The sequence below is a fragment of the Vulpes lagopus genome, chromosome 13, assembly GCF_018345385.1.
Source record: "Vulpes lagopus strain Blue_001 chromosome 13, ASM1834538v1, whole genome shotgun sequence".
Classification (NCBI taxonomy): Eukaryota; Metazoa; Chordata; class Mammalia; order Carnivora; family Canidae; genus Vulpes; species Vulpes lagopus.
The window spans coordinates 51106353-51127873 of record NC_054836.1 but is presented as its reverse complement, the minus strand read 5'-3'; the positions used below and the strand labels follow the sequence as shown (position 1 = coordinate 51127873).

At 36.4% G+C, this 21521-nt stretch overlaps 1 protein-coding gene across 3 annotated transcripts in view; it reads left to right on the top strand.

Annotated features, from left to right (window-relative positions):
• IMMP2L (inner mitochondrial membrane peptidase subunit 2) overlaps window positions 1–21521 on the top strand; it is an 848215-nt gene that overhangs the window by 47229 nt on the left and 779465 nt on the right. For all 3 annotated transcript variants that reach the window (XM_041727694.1, XM_041727695.1, XM_041727696.1), the window contains exon 4: window positions 19828–19931. In XM_041727694.1, coding sequence (XP_041583628.1) covers window positions 19828–19931 — 104 coding nt within the window. The remainder of the gene's footprint in view (window positions 1–19827; window positions 19932–21521) is intronic.

The window sequence follows — 21521 nt, the reverse complement described above, 5'->3', positions numbered from 1 at the left end:
AGGTGAGGGAAATGATGGAAATGATCTGAGACCACAAATAAGGGGGAGTACATTTCCAGAATAGTAAGTACGCATTCAAGCCAGCAGCTGTCCTATGGACATTTGTCAATTCCGGGTAACTCAGAGTTTTTGGTTTTAACAGCCACGTGGGGATCAGAAGATAAGGCCCTGGGCTCATACAGGGTAGAGAGGTGGAACAGGAATGCTGAATAAATTCAGGACTATGGAGGAGACATATCTTTAGGGAATGCATATACTAAAACCAAAATCTGTTCTGCAAGAAAAAAAATTCTAGACTCTGAGTAAAGGAGAAAAGCCCTAAATGCGGGACTGAGGTTTGAATTCACCTTCACTGCAATTGAAATACCCTAAATTGAGATTTTCATTCTCTTTGGACTTGGTTTTAGTGGTGCCTAGGTGCTCAGTGGGGGCTATCACCAATCTTCCTGGGTACATACAATGTTTGATAAACATGATCTCACAGTAAAAATATCACACAAGGCAAAGATCACTATTACAAGTGAGAGTCTGTAACATCCTTTGGCAGAGTTGGACCTTAAAGTCTAGTATTAGAATGATGAGTGGCTAAATGTGATATGTTCAAAGAAATAAAAGACAAAATTGAAAATATGAGAAAACAACAAAAGATTATTTAAAATGACCAAAGTTCTATTTTATCACTTGTACTTTTATATGTGTGTGTGTATGTTTAAGATTTTATTTATTTATTCATGAGAGACACAGAGAGGGGCAGAGACGCAGGCAGAGGGAGAAGCAGGCCCCATGCAGGGAGCCTGACATGGGACTCCATCCCAGGTCTCCAGGATCACGCCCTGGGCTGAGGGCGGTGCTAAACCGCTGAGCCACCCGGGCTGCCCTTTATATTTTTTTAAGGTATAAAAATTGTATTGTGGTTAGTTTAAAAAATTCTGTATTCATCACATAAAATTTACAATGAAATGTATAATAGCTGAGATTTACATTATAGTAATATGGGAGGAAGAAGAATGGAATGATGGTATAGATGAAACAAGATTGGCCATGACTTCATAACTGTGCACACTAGGTAATGGGAAAAATGGTAGTTCATTGTACCCTTCTGTCTATTTTTTAAAAAAGTTTTATTGAGGTATAATTTATATATCATTGAATTTATCCATGGTGAATGATTTAGTAATTTTTAATAAATTTATGGAGTTATGTAATCATCACCTTTTAGAACATTTCCATCCACCCCAAGATGATCCCTCATGTCTATTTTAAGTTAATTCTTATTTTTACCTGTGCTTTTTCTGGGCATTCTCTGCAAATAGAACCATTCAATACGTGGTGTTTTATGTTTTGCTTCTTTGACTTACCATAATGTGTTTTGAGGTTTACTTACATTGTACCATATATCAATAGGGTTTTTTTTTAATTATCAAAAATAATTCCATTGTATGGATTTTTTTTTCCCACGTTGATTCTGCTTACCAGCTGATGAATATTTAGGTTGTTTCCACATTTTCATTATTGTGAATAACACTTCTAGGAGTGGCATGCTAAGTCGTATGGTACATTTATGTTTCATTTTAAAGAGATTATCAAACTATCCTGGGTTAGATCATAGTGTGTGTGTTGACTAACATGTCCTGCATTCTCATTCTACCTCTTTGTTCTAGGACAGGGGGAAGTGAAGGGAATGTACCCAGTCTCATTGATGCTGTTTTAGCCCCAGTTTCCTGTTCAGCCCACTAACATCTGGTGTTGGGGCAGGGTTTTCTTTGGTGTTTGTCGGGATTAAGATAGGGATTAGAAGTGTTTTCCATCCTTGGACATCCTTTTCCTGGCCCTGTGGCTAGAAAGTAAGCTTTTCTTTAAGTTTTTTTTTGTTCTGCCTGTTCTGGTGGCTCCTGGTTGCAGGCTTCTTCAGTACCTTATCTAGGATATCTGAGAAGCAAAAAAAGAACCCAGGGAACTTGCCACAGTGTCATTCCTCAAGTCCTACTGTCTCTAACCTCCAGTCTGTCTTCTTTCTATCTTTCAGAGTCTTCCTCTATTTGTTCTTTATATTATGTTTGGGATACTTTAGTTGTAAGAGAAAGTACTAGCAATGAATGGAGGCACTCCATTTTGATCCTAGGCTATATTATTTGCCTTCCCTACTAGTAAAATGGGGCTGAGTTCTGGACAATGGAAAGAGGATGAAAAGTAAGTTGCCATTTCCAGACTCAGTCTGGCTCTGAGGCCCTAGGAGATGGTGGATCTATAAGATAGAAAGAACCTGGGATTCTGAATGACTGAGTATGGTATGTGTACTCACTATTGTGTTATATGCCAAGTGTTTGAGACTCTTTTTACAGGCATTAGCCTCATTTGGCTATATAACAAGACTTATTACTATACCTTTTCCTCTCTGCTTTTTTTTTTTTTTTTTTTTTACCTTATGCTCCCTTTAAGGCTAAACTCCAGTCCTATCTTCTTCATGCAACTTTCCCTAATGCTGTCACTCATTTATTTGAAATCCCACAGCACTGTAAATTTAACTCATGATTATACATGTTTTGTATTGTCTTGTAATCTTCTAGTTATTTCATGGGTTAATGCTTAACTCTACTTTGTAAGCTTCTAAAAGAAAAGAACCATATTCCTCTCACCTACCCATTCAGAGGGATGCTGAATAAATGCATATTAAATTTGTTCTTTGAAGCATTGAAGTGCTTGAATAATTAAACCCTACAGAAATATGATGAAATGAAATTATCATCATTAAAATTTTTTTCTTTGACTTTGAGGGTGTTTCTGCACTCTTCACCTGAAAACTTTTTAGCTTCTTGATGAATCCATCATATTCTTTATGGCAGAGGTTTTCAAACCTTTTTGCTCATGACTCATTAAGTAATATAGTTTTTCATTGTACCTATACACACACAACTGAAACAGAAGTTTCATGTAACAATACTAAGATTGTAATTACCATCATTATGTGCAGTGCCCTCTGATATTTTCTATTCTGGTTGCATCCCATTAAATTGATTCTATGACTCACTCATTGGTCATGACCTGTAATTTGAAAAAAGCTGCTTTATTGCTGGAGGGAGGCTTGAAAGGGTGAAGCTGCTCAAATTGAGCTATAGCTAAGGAGGATGTTAGCTTTTGAATCTGGAATTCTAAATGTGGGCTTGTCCTAAGGGCTTCAAGCTGTAAATGCAATGCAAAGGATAAGGAGGCCCATGGTCTGAGAAAGCCCTTTGACAGTTAGTGCCATTTTTAGGTTTTTATTAAGATCACCTGGGGTGCTTATTCATTAAAGTTCCTGAGCCCGATCTTAGTTCTACGAAAATGGAATCATTACTAGGACCTTGGAATCTGCATTGTGACAAGCTCTGTAAATACTCAGGTTTGAAAAACAATTTCATAACTATGTATGGTGATGGATGGTAACTAGACTTACTGGGGTCATCATTTTACAGTGTATACAAGTGTTGAATCATTGTGTTGTACATCTGAAACTAATATAATGTTATGTCTCAATTATGCTTTAATAAAAAAATACGTTTGAGAAACCTTTGGTTGTAGAGAATCCCAACTCTTGGGTAGGGTAGATTTTGGGGGCATTTGCCAGACCTGGAAACTGCTTTTGCTTCAAAACTCCTGATTGTCTTAGTGTGTTAAGCTTTTGAATTCTAACTTTTAGTACCTTTTAAAAATACATTTTTCATTCTCTATATATTGATGCTAGTTTTAGCTTATTTTATTGCTTCTAATCTCTTGCATCAATAGTTATATCAATTTATACTTTTAATTTTGATTTTTCTTTCTAGTTGTAGACTGTGCTTTTAATTTCTTCTAGTTTTGATTTTATATTATCTTACTACTTTAACTTTTTTAATTTTTTAAAGAGATTTTACTTAATTATTTGTTCATGAGAGACAGAGAGAGAGGGAGGCAGAGATATAGGCAGAGAGGGAAGCAGTCTCCATACAGGGAGCCTGATGTGGGATTTGATCCCGGGACTCCAGGATCACACCCTGGGCCAAAGGCAGACGCTCAACTCCAGAGCCACCCAGGTGTCCCGCTTAAATGTGAGGGCTGTACTTTATAGCTTAAAGAGTGTTTATCTTTTAACTTTTTTGTTCAGTTTTTTATTTTGCCAGCTAATCTTCTTTCTTTCTTTTTTATGACTATAAACCATCTTTCTTTTTTTGTAGTTTTATTTATTTATTTATTTATATTTTTTGAAGATTTTATTATTTATTTATTTGAGACAGAGTGTACATGAGCAGGGGTTGGGCAGGGAGAGTGAAGCAGAAGAGGGAGAAGCAGACTCCTAATTATTAGGGAGCCTGATGTGGGGCTTGATCCCAGGATCCTGAGATCATTACCTGAGCTGAAGACAGACCGTTAACTGACTGAGCCACCAAGGTACCCATCTCTAGTTTTTAAAATGACCAAGAAGCAGCATAGAGTGTCACCTGAGAGAATGGCCCATTTACTTAGCATGGGAGATATGTAGATTTTTACAGTAATGACTCCTCAGTGAAACACAGCTCCCTCATTGATTTACAAAGTTCCCTTCCACAGTGAATCTGGCCATATGGGCTTGTTTTAACCAATTGGGCATCAACAGATGTTACTCAAGTGGAAACTTGGTCAGTACTTGTGAACTGGGAACATGTAAGAAACTCAGGCTGTCCTGCTAGAGGGGGCATTGGAGGACAAGTGAAGCATCCTGGCCAGGGAGCCCCAGTTCAGTGCTTGATGTGTGAATAGGGCCACCTTGGCCTTTCCAGCCCTTTTCAAGTCACAAATGATTGCAGCCACATGAATGGCCTTAGGCAGAGGATCTGCTCCTTTGAGTGAAACCTATGTTGCAGGATTATGAGTGAATAAATGGTTGTTATTTTGAGACTGATAGTTTTGGAGTGGTTTGTTATGAAGCAATAGGTAACCCAAACAAAAATTGCCATTTTTAGGGAGGTGCTGCCAAAACAAAATTCTAAAATAGATGGCATTGGTTTTGGAACTGGGTAGCAGTGGGGGGCTGGAAAAATGCTAGGAGATTATTGGCAAAAGTTGGGCAAATGACAGACAACTGTTACTAGAAGCTGGAAAGGTGGTGAGGAAGATGTTTTTGGAGACTGGAATAGTGGTGACCATGTTTCATGGTATTGAAACAGTTTGAGAAACTGTTACCTGTAGGAACTTGGAATATAGAAGGTGTACCTAACAAATTTATGGATCTGGCTAAGGAGATTTCTAGGCAGAATATTGACATTGTCAATTGGTTACTTATAGCTTTGTATAAGGTATAGGAAGAAAGAAATGAACTTAAAGTAGAACTTAGAGGAATACAAGGTGTCCAGTAATTTCTGTTTTAAAAAATAAAACTATTTCTTTAGCAGTCTCTGCCAGACAAAGATCCTCAAAGTTAAAAAGTGGCCTGGGGTAAATACCAAATCTTGACTAGAAGACTCTTTGGTAAGACCTCAGAAAGCTTTAAGGTGTGACTGAGTAGATCCTTTTAGCCAGACAAAAGAGATTATAATGGTGTAAGATTCTGAAGGTCCTTGTACCACAGCAGCCTGACAAAGTAGAGAGAGCTCTAGTTTGCAAAGAGTTATGAATATAGTTATATGGGAATGGAGTGAATGTCAATCAAATGAATAGGAAGTCAACAGAGTTTTGAGGAACTTGAATTGGTGAATACATAAAGGGATGGTCAAAATTTACATGGAACCACCAAAGACCCTGAATAGTCACAGCAATCTTGAAAAAAGAAAAACAAAACTGAAGTTACCACTATTTCAGATTTCAAGTTATACTAAAAAGCTGTAGTAATCAAAACAGTATGGTTCCAGCACAAAAATAGACACATAGATCAATGGAACAGAAGAGAAAACCCAGAAATAGGGGATCCCTGAGTGGCTCAGCGGTTTGGCGCCTGCCTTCGGCCCAGAGCATGATCCTGGAGACCCAGGATTGAGTCTCCCGCATCAGGCTCCCTGCATGGAGCCCGCTTCTCCCTCTGCCTGTGTCTCTACCATTCTTTCTCTCTCTCTCTCTCTCTCTGTGTGTCTCTCATGAATAAATAAATAAAATATTAAAGAAAAAAGAAAACCCAGAAACAAACCTACCATTATATGGTCAATTAGTCTTCAACAAAGGAGGCAAGAATATGAATGGGAAAAAGTCCCCTCAGCAAATGGTGTTGGGAAAATTGGACAGCTACATGCAAAAGAATGAAACTGGACCAATTTCTTATACCATACACACAGATAAACTCAAAATTGACTAAAGACCTAAATGTGATACCTGAAATAAAAATCCTAGAATAGAGCACAGGCAGTAATTTTTCTGACATTGGCTCCAGCAACGTTTCTCTAGATATATCTCCTTAGACAATGAAGCAAAAGCAAAAATAAAATATTGGGAGTACATCAAAATAAAAAGTTTCTGCACAGCAAAGGAAACAATCAAAACTAAGAGACATCCTACTGAATGGCAGAAGATATTTGCAAAGGACATATCATAGTCAGTATCCAAAATATATGAAGAACTTATACAACACCAAAAAACCCCACAATCCATTAAAAAATGCCTCAGAAGGCATGAGCAGACATTTCTCCAAAGAAGGCGTACAGATGGTCAATAGACACGTGGAAACATACTCAACATCATTCATCAGGGAAATGCAAAACAAAACCACAATGAGATATTACTTCACACCTGTTGGAATGGCTTAAATCAAAAGCACAGGAGACAATGTGAGTGTTAGTGAGGATGTGGAGAAAAAGGAGCCCTTATGCATTGTTGATGGGAATGCACACTGATGCAGCCACTCTGGAAGACAGTATGAAGTTTCCTCCAAAAGTTAAAAAATGGAAATATCATGTAATACAGCAATTGTGCTACTGAGTATTTACTCAAAGAAAATGAAAACATTAATTCAAAAAGATATAGGCCCCTCAGTTTATTACAGCATTATTTACAACAGCTAAATTATGGAAGCAGACCAAGTGTCCATCAATAAATGAATGGGTAAAGAAGAAGTGTTAAATATATATGCACACACAAACACACACACACAAGGAATATTACTCAGCCTTAAAAAGAATGAAATCTTTCCATTTGCAATGACATAGATGGAGCTAGAGAGTATTATGCTAAGTGAAATAGTGAAACACAAATGCCATATCAATTCATTTATACATGGAATTTAAGAAACAAATGAATAAAGGAAAAAAAGAGACAAACCAAACTGTTGGTTACCATAGAGGAGGTGGACGGGGGGGATGAGTGAAATAGGTGAAGGGGATTAAAAGTACACTCATCATGAAGAACTCCCGAGTAATGTATAGAATTGTTGAATCACTATATTGTAACCTTAAACTAATATGATTGTTAACTGTACTGCAATTAAAATTTAAACAATGAGAAAGAAAAATAAAAGGGATGGTTAGTTTAAAAGAGGCCTCTGGGACCCAGCTTACTATGAACAGAAACATTTTTTTTTAAAGATTTCATTTATTTATTTGAGAGAGATAGCATGCTCAAGAGAGAGTATTAGTTGGGGGAGAAGCAGACTCCCCACTGAACAGGAAGCCAGACTAGGGGCTCAGTCTCAGGACCTGAAGATCATGACCTGAGCCAAAGGCAGATGCTCAGATTGTGGTCTGAGCTAGAGGGATGCTTAGACACTGAAGAATTTGTTAAAGAAGAAAACATATTTCATAAATATTTGTAATAAGAGGGTGCAAAAATCAGATAGTTTTACTTCTAAAAAATTAGTTCTTATTCTAAGACATTATTATTCTGCAATAATAATAACAATAGTTGGAAAATATTGAAAGATCACTGTATTTCAGGACACCATTCACTGTGAATATAATAGTTTATTTAAAATCCCCCACATCTCTATAGTGAAGGTACTATTACCCATTTTACGGATGAAGAAACAGGAGCAAAGAGATTAATTTGTTGAAGATTACACAGATTTAAGCCCAGGTTTTTGACTTCAAAATTTGCATTTCTGAACCACTATAGATTCTTCTTATCCTTTTCTGTACAATTTTCCTTTCTCCTTCCCCACCTACTCTCCCTTCTTTCTCTATTTTGGATTATACCTTTTGAAAAAAAATATTACCACCTAATTTATATTGCCAAACATATCCAAATATTCTTTTTTTTAAAAAAAGATTTTATTTATTCATGAGACATGGGGAGAGAGAGGCAGGCTCCCTGCGGGGAGCCCGATGTGGGACTTGATCCCAGGACCCCAGGATCATGGCAGACGCTCAACCACTGAGCCACCCAGGTGCCCCATATCCAAATATTCTTAACTATTTTTCTGCAGTAAGATTTTCAATGGCTTTTAATATCCCTGTACCATATTGTTTAACCAAATGTGACATTTCCAGGTCTAAGGATAGGCCCACTTTATAGACTAGATTTATTTTGGCAAATTCCTAGTAATCACTTATTTGTACAAGTAATATATGAGAGTGCCTATAAAATTGTGATGTGTCATTCTATGGTGCATAGGAAATATATTGAAAGGTTAGAAGAATGAGAAATTAGCAACTCACTGTACTTCCAAGTTAACTAATATGGTAGAAGTCCATTTAAAAATTGTATTAATATAGGTCTCAGGACCTGGTTTTTATTTATTTATTTATTTTTAAAGATTTATTTATTTATGATAGAGAGAGAGAGGCAGAGACACAGGAGGAGGGAGAAGCAGACTCCATGCCGGGAGCCCGATGAGGGATTCAATCCCGGGACTCTAGGATTGCATCCTGGGTCAAAGGCAGGCGCCAAACCACTGAGCCACCCAGGGATCCCCAGGACCTGCTTTTTAAAGAAAAAAGAAGAAAGTTAATGTCTACAGAAATACAAGTTATTTTTATGTGAATGAAATTTCATACAGAAATATCAAAAGGAAGAAGAAAATATTCACTCTAATTTTAAGCAGGGAATGCTTGAAGAACTGTACATCTGTAAAATAGAGGGTGAGATTAAAGCAAAGTTATTTTTTTAAAAGGCTCTCAGATCTCGGAATAAAATGTGATCAGGTCCATATCTGGATTTGCAAAAGCGAAGAATCCCATTGCCTAGCACAGTGCCTATCAGAGTTGGAATTTAGTAGTTTTTCAGGGATGAAGGAATGAATGAATATGTGAAAGAAAGCATGAATAAATTTTTATAGCTTCACATCTGTAGTGAAGGCATCTTTTTTCTCCCTATTGTAGTTTAAGTTGGACAGGTGAAGAATATATCTCTTAGCCAGCTCCTGTGGGGCCTGTCCAAAGTCTACAGATGTGAGTAGAAAGAGGCTGCCAGGACTGTTTGGTTTAGAGCAGGGCTCTCAAATGACTTGGTAAGGAGGGGTCTCAGTGGGAACTTCATGATATTGCCAGATGCTCCTATGGGAGAGCCTCTGGAAGCTGGAGCAGGCATGAAAAACCCATTATTCTGTACTTATTAATAAAGTGTCAGATATAACTAGGGCTTATAAGTATATATTTCCTGAGATGACTTATGATTTGAATTTCTTCTTATAGCATTCAAGCGTTATGTATGTGTGACTCTAGGTTTTAATACCCTTGCCAGGTTAAGGGCCCTATGGACAAAAGTTTGAGTAATTTTTGAATTAGATGGTTGGCTCTTGAAGGGGGTCAAGTATTAAGGGGAAGGAATAATAAGCATCCTTTGTCTGAAAGGAATGGTCCGTTTCTAACTTAAACCTTCACGGAGACTAGGGCACAGTTATTACCCATTTTATTTTGTACATCTAGTGAGACAAATCCAAGAACTCTAGAAGCCTCAGTAGCAAGAGAAGGAAGATGATATTTTAGACCATTTTATCCACATTATTTCAAAAGTGTGGCTCCTCATAGTAAAAATAATTCTATAATCAGAATATACATTTATTTTAACTGTATTTCATGCTTCTTGGCCAGTGCTGCAGTTAAAAAAAAAGCCATTATCATTTCTCTAAAATAATGGTTCTTCAAAAGAAATCTGAGGGCTACTGCTGGTTCCTTATGGTTGCAACTGGGGACCATCTCAATGAAAAGCACAATATTTAATATTCCAACATTTTAGATTGTATATAGCCAGGGTGGGTAGTGCTCTTTCTAGACATGAAGGAGTTGAAAGCATTGCACCCAGAGAAGTGAGGTTAAAACCAGGCTTTGTTGGTAGATGATAGTGAATTATAGGTTGTGAACTTGTTTTTGTTCTTTTTAAATTAAAAAACAAATGTGCAAAACATGAATAAGAAATTTACAGAAAAAAATCAAAGTCAGAATAATATCATTTACTGATTGATGGCTGTGGCTAAATTTTACAAGGTAAGAAGTCCATCATGTCTCTGTTCAGTTCTCTAGGGGAGTTTTATTTTTCTAAACCAAGACATAAATTCCTCTAAAACTGTCATATGGTTTGAACTTAGACACAAGCTGAGAATTTAGGATACCTTGACAATAATATTTGTTTGTAGGAGGAATAAAAAATCCTTCAGCAAAGTCTTTGATCAGAGATAGCATTAAAGCCCAACTGCTGTGTTGTACTTGTTCCAAAAGCAGGTTTGAAATCTGCTATTTCTAGCTTTAGCATAATTTATTAACATCTGCTGAAATCTGCTGACTTATGTTGCCTTTCTTAGAGAGTGAATGATATAATATTTAGGTCAGAGGAAATCATACCATAGCCTTTTTAAATATTACAAATCCCCCCTCCCAAGAAAAAGGAAAGAAAAGGAAACCAGAATACCATCAATTAGAGATAATGACTGTTGGATTTTTAATGAATATATATATGTATATATATGTGTGTATGTTTAAAAATGGTAACTTCAAACAATGGGTGTAATGTTTTTATAGAAAAAATATTTTTAAAGATTTTATTTATTCATGTGAGACACACACAGAGAGAGGCAGAGACATAGACAGAGGGAGAGAAGCAGGCTTCATGCAGGGCCCCCGATGTAGAACTCGATTCCGGGACCCCAAGCCAAAGGCAGACGCTCAGCTGCTGAGCCACCCAGGTGTCCCTATAGAAGATATTTTTAACTAAATAGTTGTGCACATTAAATTTTGGGAAGATTAATTCCTAAAAGCAGAACAATTGGAACTCTAACAATTGTTAGAGTTCTAACAATTGGAACCCTAACAATTGGTTAGGGTTCCGACTCTTGATTTCATCTCAGGTCATGATGTCAGGGCTCTGAGATCGAGCTCTGCATCAGGCTGCATGGTGGGCATGGAGCCTGCTTAAGATTTTTTCTCCCTCTGCTCTCCCTCTCATCTCTCTCTCTTTCTCTACTTTTCTAAAAAAAAAAAAAAAAAGAAAGAAAGAATCTAAGCATTTAGAAAGAAGAGGTAGAATTTTCAGTCTTAAGACTTCCAGTTTATTATTTAAAAGGGAAAACATTCAGGGCAATATGTAAATGCTTATTCTTACCTTGAATCCTTCAGAAATAATACTGTACTTGATTTTGTTTCCTTAGTTTATTGACTATTTACTCTGTATCATGCACTGTGTTAACACTTTGTGGACCCTCTTTATTTCTCATGACAACCCTCTAACAGGTGGTATGCAATCCCCATTTTGTAGTTGTGGAAATGAGGATTTGAGAACCTTTCTAAACGTGATTTGGTTAAGGTAATCTGGCTAGTAAGGAAATGGTACCAAGATGTGACCACAGTTCTCTGTCTTTGGACAGAGGGCTATCCAAAAGACTCCTGTAAGTTGTTGATTTTTTAAAAAAATTTAAATTAAATTAATTATCATGTAGTATATTATTAGTTCATTGATTCATCACTCTTATATAATGCCCAGTGCTCATTTCATCATGTGCCCTCCTTAATGTCCATCATCCAGTTACCCTATCCCCCACTCTCCTCCCCTCCAGCACCCTCAGTTTGTTTCATATGATTGAAAGTTTCTTATGATTTGTCTCCCTCTCTGGTTTTGTCTTGTTTTATTGTTTTCTCCCTTCCCATGTGATCCTCTGTCTTGCTCCTTAAATTCCACATGTGAAGTAGATCATATGATAATTGTCTTTCCCTGATGGACTTATTTTGCTTAGCATGATACCCTCTAGTTCCATCCAGGTCATTGCAAATGGTGAGATTTTGTTTTTTGATGGCTGAGTAGTATTCCAATGTATCTATATACCACATCTTCTTTATTCATTCATCCGTTGATGGACATCTGGGCTATTGTTTGGCTATTGTGGACATTGCCGCTATAAACATTGGGGTGCAGGTGCCCCTTTAGATCACTACATTTGTATCTTTGGGGTAGACACCTGTAGTGCAATTGCTGGGTCCTAGGGTAGCTCTATTTTCAACTTTATGAGGAACCTTCATACTGTTTTCCAGAGTGGCTGCACCAGCTTGTATTCCCACTAACAACGTACAAAGGTTCCCCTATTTCTATGCATCCCTGCCGACATCTGTTGTTTCCTGACATGTTAATTTTAGCCATTCTTACTGGTGTGAGGTAGTATGTCACTGTGGTTTTGATTTGTATTTCCACAATGTCAAGTGATGCTGAGCATTTTTTTCATGTGTCTGTTGGCCATTTATATGTCTCCTTCGGATAAATATCTGTTCATGTCATCTGCCCATTTCTTTATTGGATTATTTGTTCTTTGTAGATCTAGGATACTAGCCCTTTATCTGATAAGACATTTGCAAATATCTTCTCCCATTCTGTCCATTCTCTTTTGTTTTGTCACCTGTTTCTTTTTCCTGTTTCTTTTGCTGTGCAAAGACTTTTTATCTGGATGAAGTGTCCCGATAGTTCATTTTTTGCCTTTGTTTCCTTTGCCTTTGGAGACGTGTCTAGCAATAAGTTGCTGTGGCTGAGGTCACAGAAGTTGCTGCCTGTGTTCTTCTCTGGGATTTTGATGGATTCCTGTCTCACATTTAGGTCTTTCATCCATTTTGAGTCTTTTTTTGTGTATGGTGTAAGAAAATGGTCCAGTTTCATTCTTCTGCATGTGACTGTCCAGTTTTCTCAACAGCGTTTTTTGAAGAGATTGTATTTTTAACACTGGAAAATCCTTCCTGCTTTGTTGAAGATGAGTTGAGGGTCCATTTTTGGGTTCTCTATTCTGTTCCATTGATCTATATGTCTCTTTTTGTGTAATACCATACAGTCTTGATGATTACAGCTTTGTAATATAGCCTAACGTCTGGAATTGTGATGTCACCAGCTTTGGTTTCTTTTTCAACATTCTTCTGGCTATTTGGGGTCTTTTCTGGTTCCATACAAATTTTAGGATTATTTTTTCCAGCTCTGTGAAAAATGTTGATGGCATTTTGATAGGGATTGCATTGAATGTATAGATTGCCCTCGGTAGCATAGCTCTTTTAACAATATTTGTTCTTCCAATCCATGAGCATGGAACTTTTTTCCCATTTCTTTGTGTCTTCCTCAGTTTCTTTCATGAGTGTTCTACAGTTTTCCGAGTACAGATCTTTTGCCTCCTTGGTTAGGTTTATTCTTAGGTGTCTTATGGTTTTGGGTGCAATTGTAAATGGGATCGACTCCTTAATTTCTTTCTTCTGTTTCATTGTTAGTATATAGAAATGGCAGCTGATTTTTTGTTTATTGATTTTATGTCCTGCCACTTTGCTGAATTCCTATATGAGTTCTAACAATTTTGGAGTGGAGTCTTTTGGGTTTTCCGCATAGAGTGTCATATCATCTGTGAGGAGTGAGAGTTTGACGACTTCTTTGCTGATTCAGATGGCTTTTATTTCTTTTTTGTTGTCTGATTGCTGAGGCTAGGACTTCTAGTAATATGTTGAACAACAGTGGTGATAGTGGACATCCCTGCCATGTTTCTGACCTTAGGGGAAAAGCTCTCAGTTTTTCTCCATTGATAATGATATTTGCTGTGGGCTTTTATGATTTTGAGATATGTTCCCTCTATTTCTACACTGTGAAGGTTTTTTTTTTTTTTTTCACTGTGAAGGATTTTAATCAAGAAAAGATGCTGTACTTTGTCAGATGCTATTTCTGCATCTTTTGTAAGGATCATATGGTTCTTGTCCTTTCTTTTATTAATGCAGTGTATCATACCAATTGATTTGTGGATGTCGAACCACTCTTGAAGCCCAGGAATAAATCCTACTTTGTCCTAGTGAATAATCCTCTTAATGTAGGAGCCGATTGGTCAGTATCTTGGTGAGAATTTTGCATCCATATTCATCAGGGATATTGGTCTGTAATTCTTCTTGGTGAGGACTTTGGTTTTGGGTAAATTGTTGATTTTTAACCTTAATCCTTCATGGTAGAAGCCTGTGAATAGATTGAGTGTTGAGGATGTAAATCACTGAAGAAAAGGAAGACAGAACAGCTGTGGGGTTTGTTTTGTTCTTTCTTGATAATCCTATCAGTGGTTTTCCCTTTACTACTGAAAATCTCCTAAACTACTAGGAGGAACATCTAACACAGTCACACATTTTAAATAGAGGTGGAAACTCCTAAATTAAATATTCTCAGGTTTCTTACTTCCAAAAAGTTTATTATCTTAAGTTTGTTATAATTTTGATGTAGTCTCGGTGAATGTAGGATTTAAGGTATTAACAACATGACAAGAAAATACAGACTCTTCATTCCGGAAGTTTATGACTTTTAATTTAGATTTCATGTGTATAACTTCTTTGATTTGAAAAGATTACTTGCTCTGTCTGAAGCATAATCTGCCATTCCCACAAGGGAAAATGAGATGTAAAATTTCTAAGTAATAACATGACTTACTAATTTTTCTGAGATAGCATTATTCGAATGAGATTTTCTTCATTTTCATATAAAATTTTCATTTTGAAGTTCATTATTTTTCTTCTCAAAAGTTGTTTTAGAAAACTCAGGAACTAAAGTGCTTTTTTTCTTTTTAATAAATTTTTAAATTGAAGTACAAAGAACTATGGTTGTTACAGTGTTGTAGAACAGTTTTGTAATTTAAGAAAATTTTTCTTTATAAGTGTAATTCATATTCATAAATGAACAGTAAAGAAAAAATTGTATTCTGTTGTGAAAATTTTATTCTGTTTTATTCTATTTCACATTATGAATAATACAAGAGTATTATTTCATTATGCATAATATAAAGCACTGTTCAACTTTATTTCTAGTGTTTAAATTGCCTAACTTGATGCAACACAATAGATTTCTTACTAGACTAAGGTAGAATATGTTTTCACTGAAAGAAATAAATAAGTTGTTTAGATAATGTACATTGCCTAGGAACCATCTTATTTAAATATACTTTTAAAAACCTTTAATCTTTTAAACTTTAAAGTACAGAAATACTATTTTCCAGCCTTTCATCTGGGCATACAAACATGGGTAAGACATGATTTCTGCAACTGAAAAGCTTACAGTTGAGTGAAAGAATCATATGTGTAGGCAGGTACCAATAACAAGGTTTTAGAAAGTATCATTGAAGTTAACCTAAATAGCTAAGGGAGCACAGATGGGGGAATGATTAAATGTAACCTTGTAGAGGAGAGGAAAGGTAAAAGAAAACTGTTGTTTCCTTTATAAAATCAAAGGGCTTCTAAGTGTTGACTGATGATTCTAATATTTTACTGTTTGAAATTAGATATGCTTCCTTCTGGGATTTTTTTTTTCCCCTACACAGATCTTTTGTTTACAACTCATTACCTTTTAGTTCTAACAATTGGAGTTAAAAAAGCTGGTTGATGAGTGGTCTCTAAGGGAAAGGTAAATAAATCCAAGTGTGTCAAGATTTGAGTCTATGAGGATTCTTCTGTTCTCGACCTTGGAGCACCAGGGTGTAATTTCCTAATTTCTACAAGGAAACTGCAGGTGTTTGTTTGTTTGTTTGTTTGTTTAAGGCTTCATGCAGAAGTCACCATCCAAACTGTGCTTTGAGAGGTAAGTAGAATTTTCCAAGTAGGGGAAACGTGTTCAGGGCAGAGGGGATAGTCAAATGATGAGAGACTAAAAGGGAGAGTTAGAAACCGAGGCTGACTCAAAAGTATTTTAGTCTGGGGAGCAGAGTGAATAGTGATACTGTTAACTAAGGAAGGGAATACAGAAATACAATTGGGAGCTGGTATGGAACATTATCTCTGTTCTGGGCATGTTAATTTGGGAAATTTTTGGGAATTTCAGTCATTGATATTTTTGATTCTTTCCACTGAAAATTATTAATCATCCTATGTGCTTAGGGGTCAAGAACACAGACATAAGAAACAACATATTCTCAAAATGCTTACAGGCTCTTGGAAAGAAAGACAAGGCAATAATTACAGGGCACATTTAAATACGATGTGATAGAAATGATCACAGGTTGGTGATGGGGAACTTGTGAGTTTTGATAACCTAGTGGACACTGAAGTTGGGAATGGGGAGAAGGAGAGATGAAGGTTAGGAAAGAATTCTTGTGAAATTGCCTCATGAGACTCAAATGTTTTGATGTAGGAGTTAACCAGATGGCAGAAGGTAGAAGGAGGGGGCAGCATTTCAGACAGAAATATTTGCTTATATGATGCCTTGAAAGTGTCAGTGAATGTAGCCCGTAGGAACTATGTGAGGGGGGGCACCTGGGTGGCTCAGTGGTTGAGTGTCTGCCTTTGGCTCAGGTCGTGATCTTGGGATCCTGGGATTGAGTCCCATATCAGGCTCCCTGCAGGGAGACTACTTCTCCCTCTGCTTATGTCTCTGTCTCTCATGAATAAATAAATAAAATCTTAAAAAAAAAGGAACTATGTGAGTGGGGATTGATGGAAGGTAGTTGTTTTGGTAGTGTTAGGAAGTTAGTGAAGGATTTAAGGTAGGAGAATGACTTGAGATGAGATGGCAGAGAAGAATCTCAGAGAAATAGTTGGTGTTAGAGTATAAATCTAAGCATGGGCTAACATAAAGGATAAAAAGTGCTTCCTACTTACTTGTGGAGACAGGTAAGCAAAAATTACATTACAGAATGTATATGCTGTAGTGTGAAGTGCTGTGAATTGAGGAGTAAGTGATTTTGGGACTGGACATTTAGGAGTCATTGGTATATGGGTGGTAGTTGCAACTAAGAATGTTGATGAGATTTTTTTCAGGGAAAGAATTTACGAACATGAATGAATGACTAAAGGTAGAATTCTGGAAAAATGCAACCTTCATAGGATAATGGTTGAAGAAGAATCATCTAAAGCTATGGTTTTAGCACTGTGGATTGCAACTTATTAGTAGGTTACAAAATAAAGACAGTGGATGTGAATGTAATGTGGTGGTTATAGACAGAATTTTAAAAACAGGTTAGGGGAGAATAGAAAATGTCAGTATATGTAGTAAAGGTAATTATTGTGAAATTTTGTTCAGAATTGTGCATTTGTGCATTTGTGTAAAGTGCATTTCTCATTATGTGCAGTGGTCACAAAGTTTTGAAAAATTCCAATAAAAGACACTAAGTAAGGAAGAGCAATCAGAAATGACTTAATCACTTTTGTTCTTCACTAATCGGATGACAAGGAAAAGAAAGTCAGTGAAGGTGCAATGGGAAGGAGATTCTCTCTTTATGATTCAGATGGTTTCTCCATAGGCCACGTTTAATTATATCAGTTGTATAGGGAGAAAAAGAAAAAGAATTAAGGGAAAAAGACTCACAGGATACTAAACTCAAAGACCGAGAGGGAGGTAGAGAATGTGAATGAGAGAACAAACCCCCAACGGAAGCTGAATGCTTAATCTAACCCTACTGTGTGATGGCAAAAGCTCCATTCATAGCACATGGCCCAACAAAGCCCCTTGGATTCATCCAATTATATCAACTATGTTCTTTATTATGGAGCTAGAGGAGGAACCTGAGAGAGGATGCGAAACGATAATTAAAATCATGATGTAGTGTTACTAATAATAGAGATTACTGAGAACTTGATTATGGCTCAAGAACTGTTCTATGTACTTAAAGTGAATAATCCACCAAGTAAGTGAATATTTGTAAGGCCCTTAGTGCCATGCACATGGTAAGCACTCAGTATATCTGGTTATTATTCATAGAACAGTGTACATGGCAAGCATTGGATCAGTATTGGCTATTATTGCGTATTATTACTAATTAGCTATGTTACTAATTATCACCACTTTACCAGTAAGGAAATTGAAATGTAATAAATGTGAGTAACTTGCCCAAAATCATATATCTAGAAAGAAATGGAATCATTCGTTTCTGAGTTGGAGGTGAAAGACTGATTAGTGTAGATACATGATGAGTTAAATAATTGGTGCTTGAAGTATATTAATGGGAGAGGGAAGAGAAAAGATGGGCCATAAGTGAAAGGCATTGTGAGGGAAAAAAAAAACCTCCTTAGCTTGGTGACTGGTTAGATATGAAATAAAAAGATGATTAAGATTTTAAGCTGGTTGACTGGGAAAGTGGTAAATAAGATGTAAGAAAATAAGGAAGAAAACCTTCTTTTTGATAAGAAATAATGACAAATTCCATATGATTGTGTTGAATTTTATGTAAGATAGTCAAGGAAAATAAGTAGCCAGGGATTCAAAACTAAAGATATAGATACTTTGGCATTATCGTCACATAAATGAGTTGATAGAAACTATGAGTGTGAGATCTTCAAAAATGACCCATATATTTGGGCCATGACAAAACCAGGGGAGTTAAAAAATAAGATCATGGATAATTGCCCCCACACAAAATTTCTACAGTGTTGCCCACATCTGCTTTGCAGAAATTTACAAATAATTTCGGGAATCTTTGAAAAAGAGTGTATTACTACTGCTCCTGGGACTGGCTCTTGTCTGGCATCCACTGTTTTCCTGGCTCCTGCCCTGGCTGCTGGGGCTGTGTCTCCTCTTGCTGCCACTGTCAATGAAGGCAGGAGAGGCTCAGCTGTGGTTTGGCACCTTCCCACTAGCACAGAGACTGCCGTTTCCCCTCATGGCATTCTCAGAGACCCTGGAGTCAATGATGAGAAAGCTAGTTTCTCAGTTTTTCTTATTCTTTTCTCTTTTCTCTTAAAGCTAGTTTCCTAGTTTTTCTTATTCTTTTCTTATTTTCTCTATTCCCACCTCAGGTTTCAGACTTCTTATTCACCGGGTTTTTCAGCACCCCTATCCAAGTGACAGGTGTGTTGACTTCATGGTTCCTCAATCAAATTTTTATGCCTAGATGGCTCCTGACTTTCAGATGAATTCTCACACAAAACGCGTCTCAATTTTTGCTCCATCAATCCTCAGGCACGTTGAAACTCATCTGAATGCTAGTGTGAATGTCCCCTATTAGGTTTAAAATGGGACCAGGACCCTCACTCCTTGTTCTCTCTAGAAAAGAGAGATTGAAGTGGAAATGCCCACATCTTCCATGATTATCCCATCCCTTGTTTCTTCCACTCCCTTCGCTTCTTCCTAGGGCTGTTTTCCTGGCTGATTGAAGATTATTTCTTTTTCCCAAACAGAACAGTGATGTGCACTACTGTGAAATTAGATCCCAAGTGACTATTCCTTTGGGAGGTTTGATTCACTTCCTCCTCTTTTTTTTTTTTTTTTTTTTAAATAATCCTTCTTAAAGCTTTTCATACCTCTTTACTGGAGCTTAGTAAAGATGTGAATATCTAGCACATTTTCCTTTCAAATAAGTATTGGTAATGTATTTCTCCCCCCAGTTCACCTGTGAAGAATACCGATGAGTCTTTTTGAAAACTCATCATTGGCAGTTACTTTAGAACAGCAATTTATTGAAAGCTACTATATTAGAAATGTTTTATTGCACTGCACTAGAGCTATGAAGTGCAAGGAACCATGAAGATTGAAAAATACAAATGATAGATGTGTCTCTTTCTCCTTATTTTTTAGCCTTCTTTGAATCCTGGGGGGAGCCAGTCATCTGATGTGGTGCTTTTGAACCACTGGAAAGTGAGGAATTTTGAAGTACAACGTGGTGACATTGTGTCATTGGTGTAAGTAAATCAGAAACATATAATATTTGCATATAGAATTATTTATAATTGTCTGATTTACCTGGTAATTTGCTGTTAATATCATTGCCAATTATTACATTAATAGGTACATTTTAAATGTAATATATTTTTTAAAATCACTTTTGAAACCTAACATTGCCATAAAAAAGGATTTTTCTTTTATGTCTAAAATATATCCAGTGATTGATTGATATACTTGAATTTGGTAAAATGTCTTTAATGAAATGTTGATTAGAAATTATATTGATGATCATAAAGTACATGTAATCGGTATCAATTTGGATTATTTTGGGAATTTTGCATCTTGGTAGCAACCTTTATGTTACTTTCATTTTTATTACTTTGTGTAGGTACACAATATTTCTAAAAGGTGATAATTGTGACATGAAATTCACTGATATTTCTGTGTATGTCTCAGTGATTGAACTGAAATAAGGCAGTTTGGAAGATTAGTAGACTGGAGGCTTTTGTCTGGGACCAAAAGGTGGCACTGTTTCTCTGTTAAAGTATTATGACTGGTCCAGAGCAAAAATTTCATTCCAGTCTTAATGTAGAAAAAGAATGTCAAAGTGTGCATAACTAATGCAATGATATAATACATAGTCAGTCCCAGCACATGCTTGAATGGGTTAGATTTGAGATTTGTTTTTTTTAAAAGTAAATTCACACTGAGAAGACTAACAGAACTTGCCTGACTTCTGGTTTCAGCTACTTATAAAAATGTTTTTATATGCTTCCTTGTTATGGCAGTTAGTGTGTCGGGGTAGCAATTAATGTAGCAGTTACTGTCATTTGTTTTTTTTTTTTTTTTTGTAATTTGTTTTAATGATAGTAAAATCCTGGTGTTTGGTGAAGACTTCCAGTTTATATTTCTGGTTCTTTAATTGGAATGATTGCTTTTTTGTTGGATGAGAATTTATAATTGTTCGGTAAATGTAAAACATGATCTACTTGTTCAAACTTATCTTTGGCTAGTGCTTTGTGGAAATAGATGTTTCATAAATGTGTCTCCTTCAAGCCTGTTTTTCTAGGATTCATTTGAAAAAACTTATTAACTAAATCTGGTAGTAACTCATAAAATAAATACATTTGAATAGAGTTTTGTATGGCAGACATCCAAGGATAGGGATTAAATGCTTCTCATGTTCTTGAGTGCTTTCCTTAATATTAACCTACTCTTTGGACTCTACTTTTATTTTGTCATTCAGAGTAGTTTTTTTTTTTTTTTGCAACCTCCTTAACAACCTTTTCCATGCTGGGTTAGCCTGTTGTGTGCTCATTATTCTTTTGCCTTTGGTTTGACAAGGTTACATTCTCACTTAGTCGGTGATGGAGAGGATACCCACCCAAGTGAAAGAGGTCACACTGTAAGCAGACAATTGTGCAGTTTTTTTTTTTCCAAGGGAAACATGCTGACTATCTCGAAGCAGGTAAATTTGAATAGATAATTGGAAAAAAGAGACTCCTTGAAATTCAGGGTTGCATGGGTTTGTGAAAGTACACTAGCATATCATGGACTATGTGAAAAACAACACTATTCTCTTATGTAAATATTAAACTGATACATAT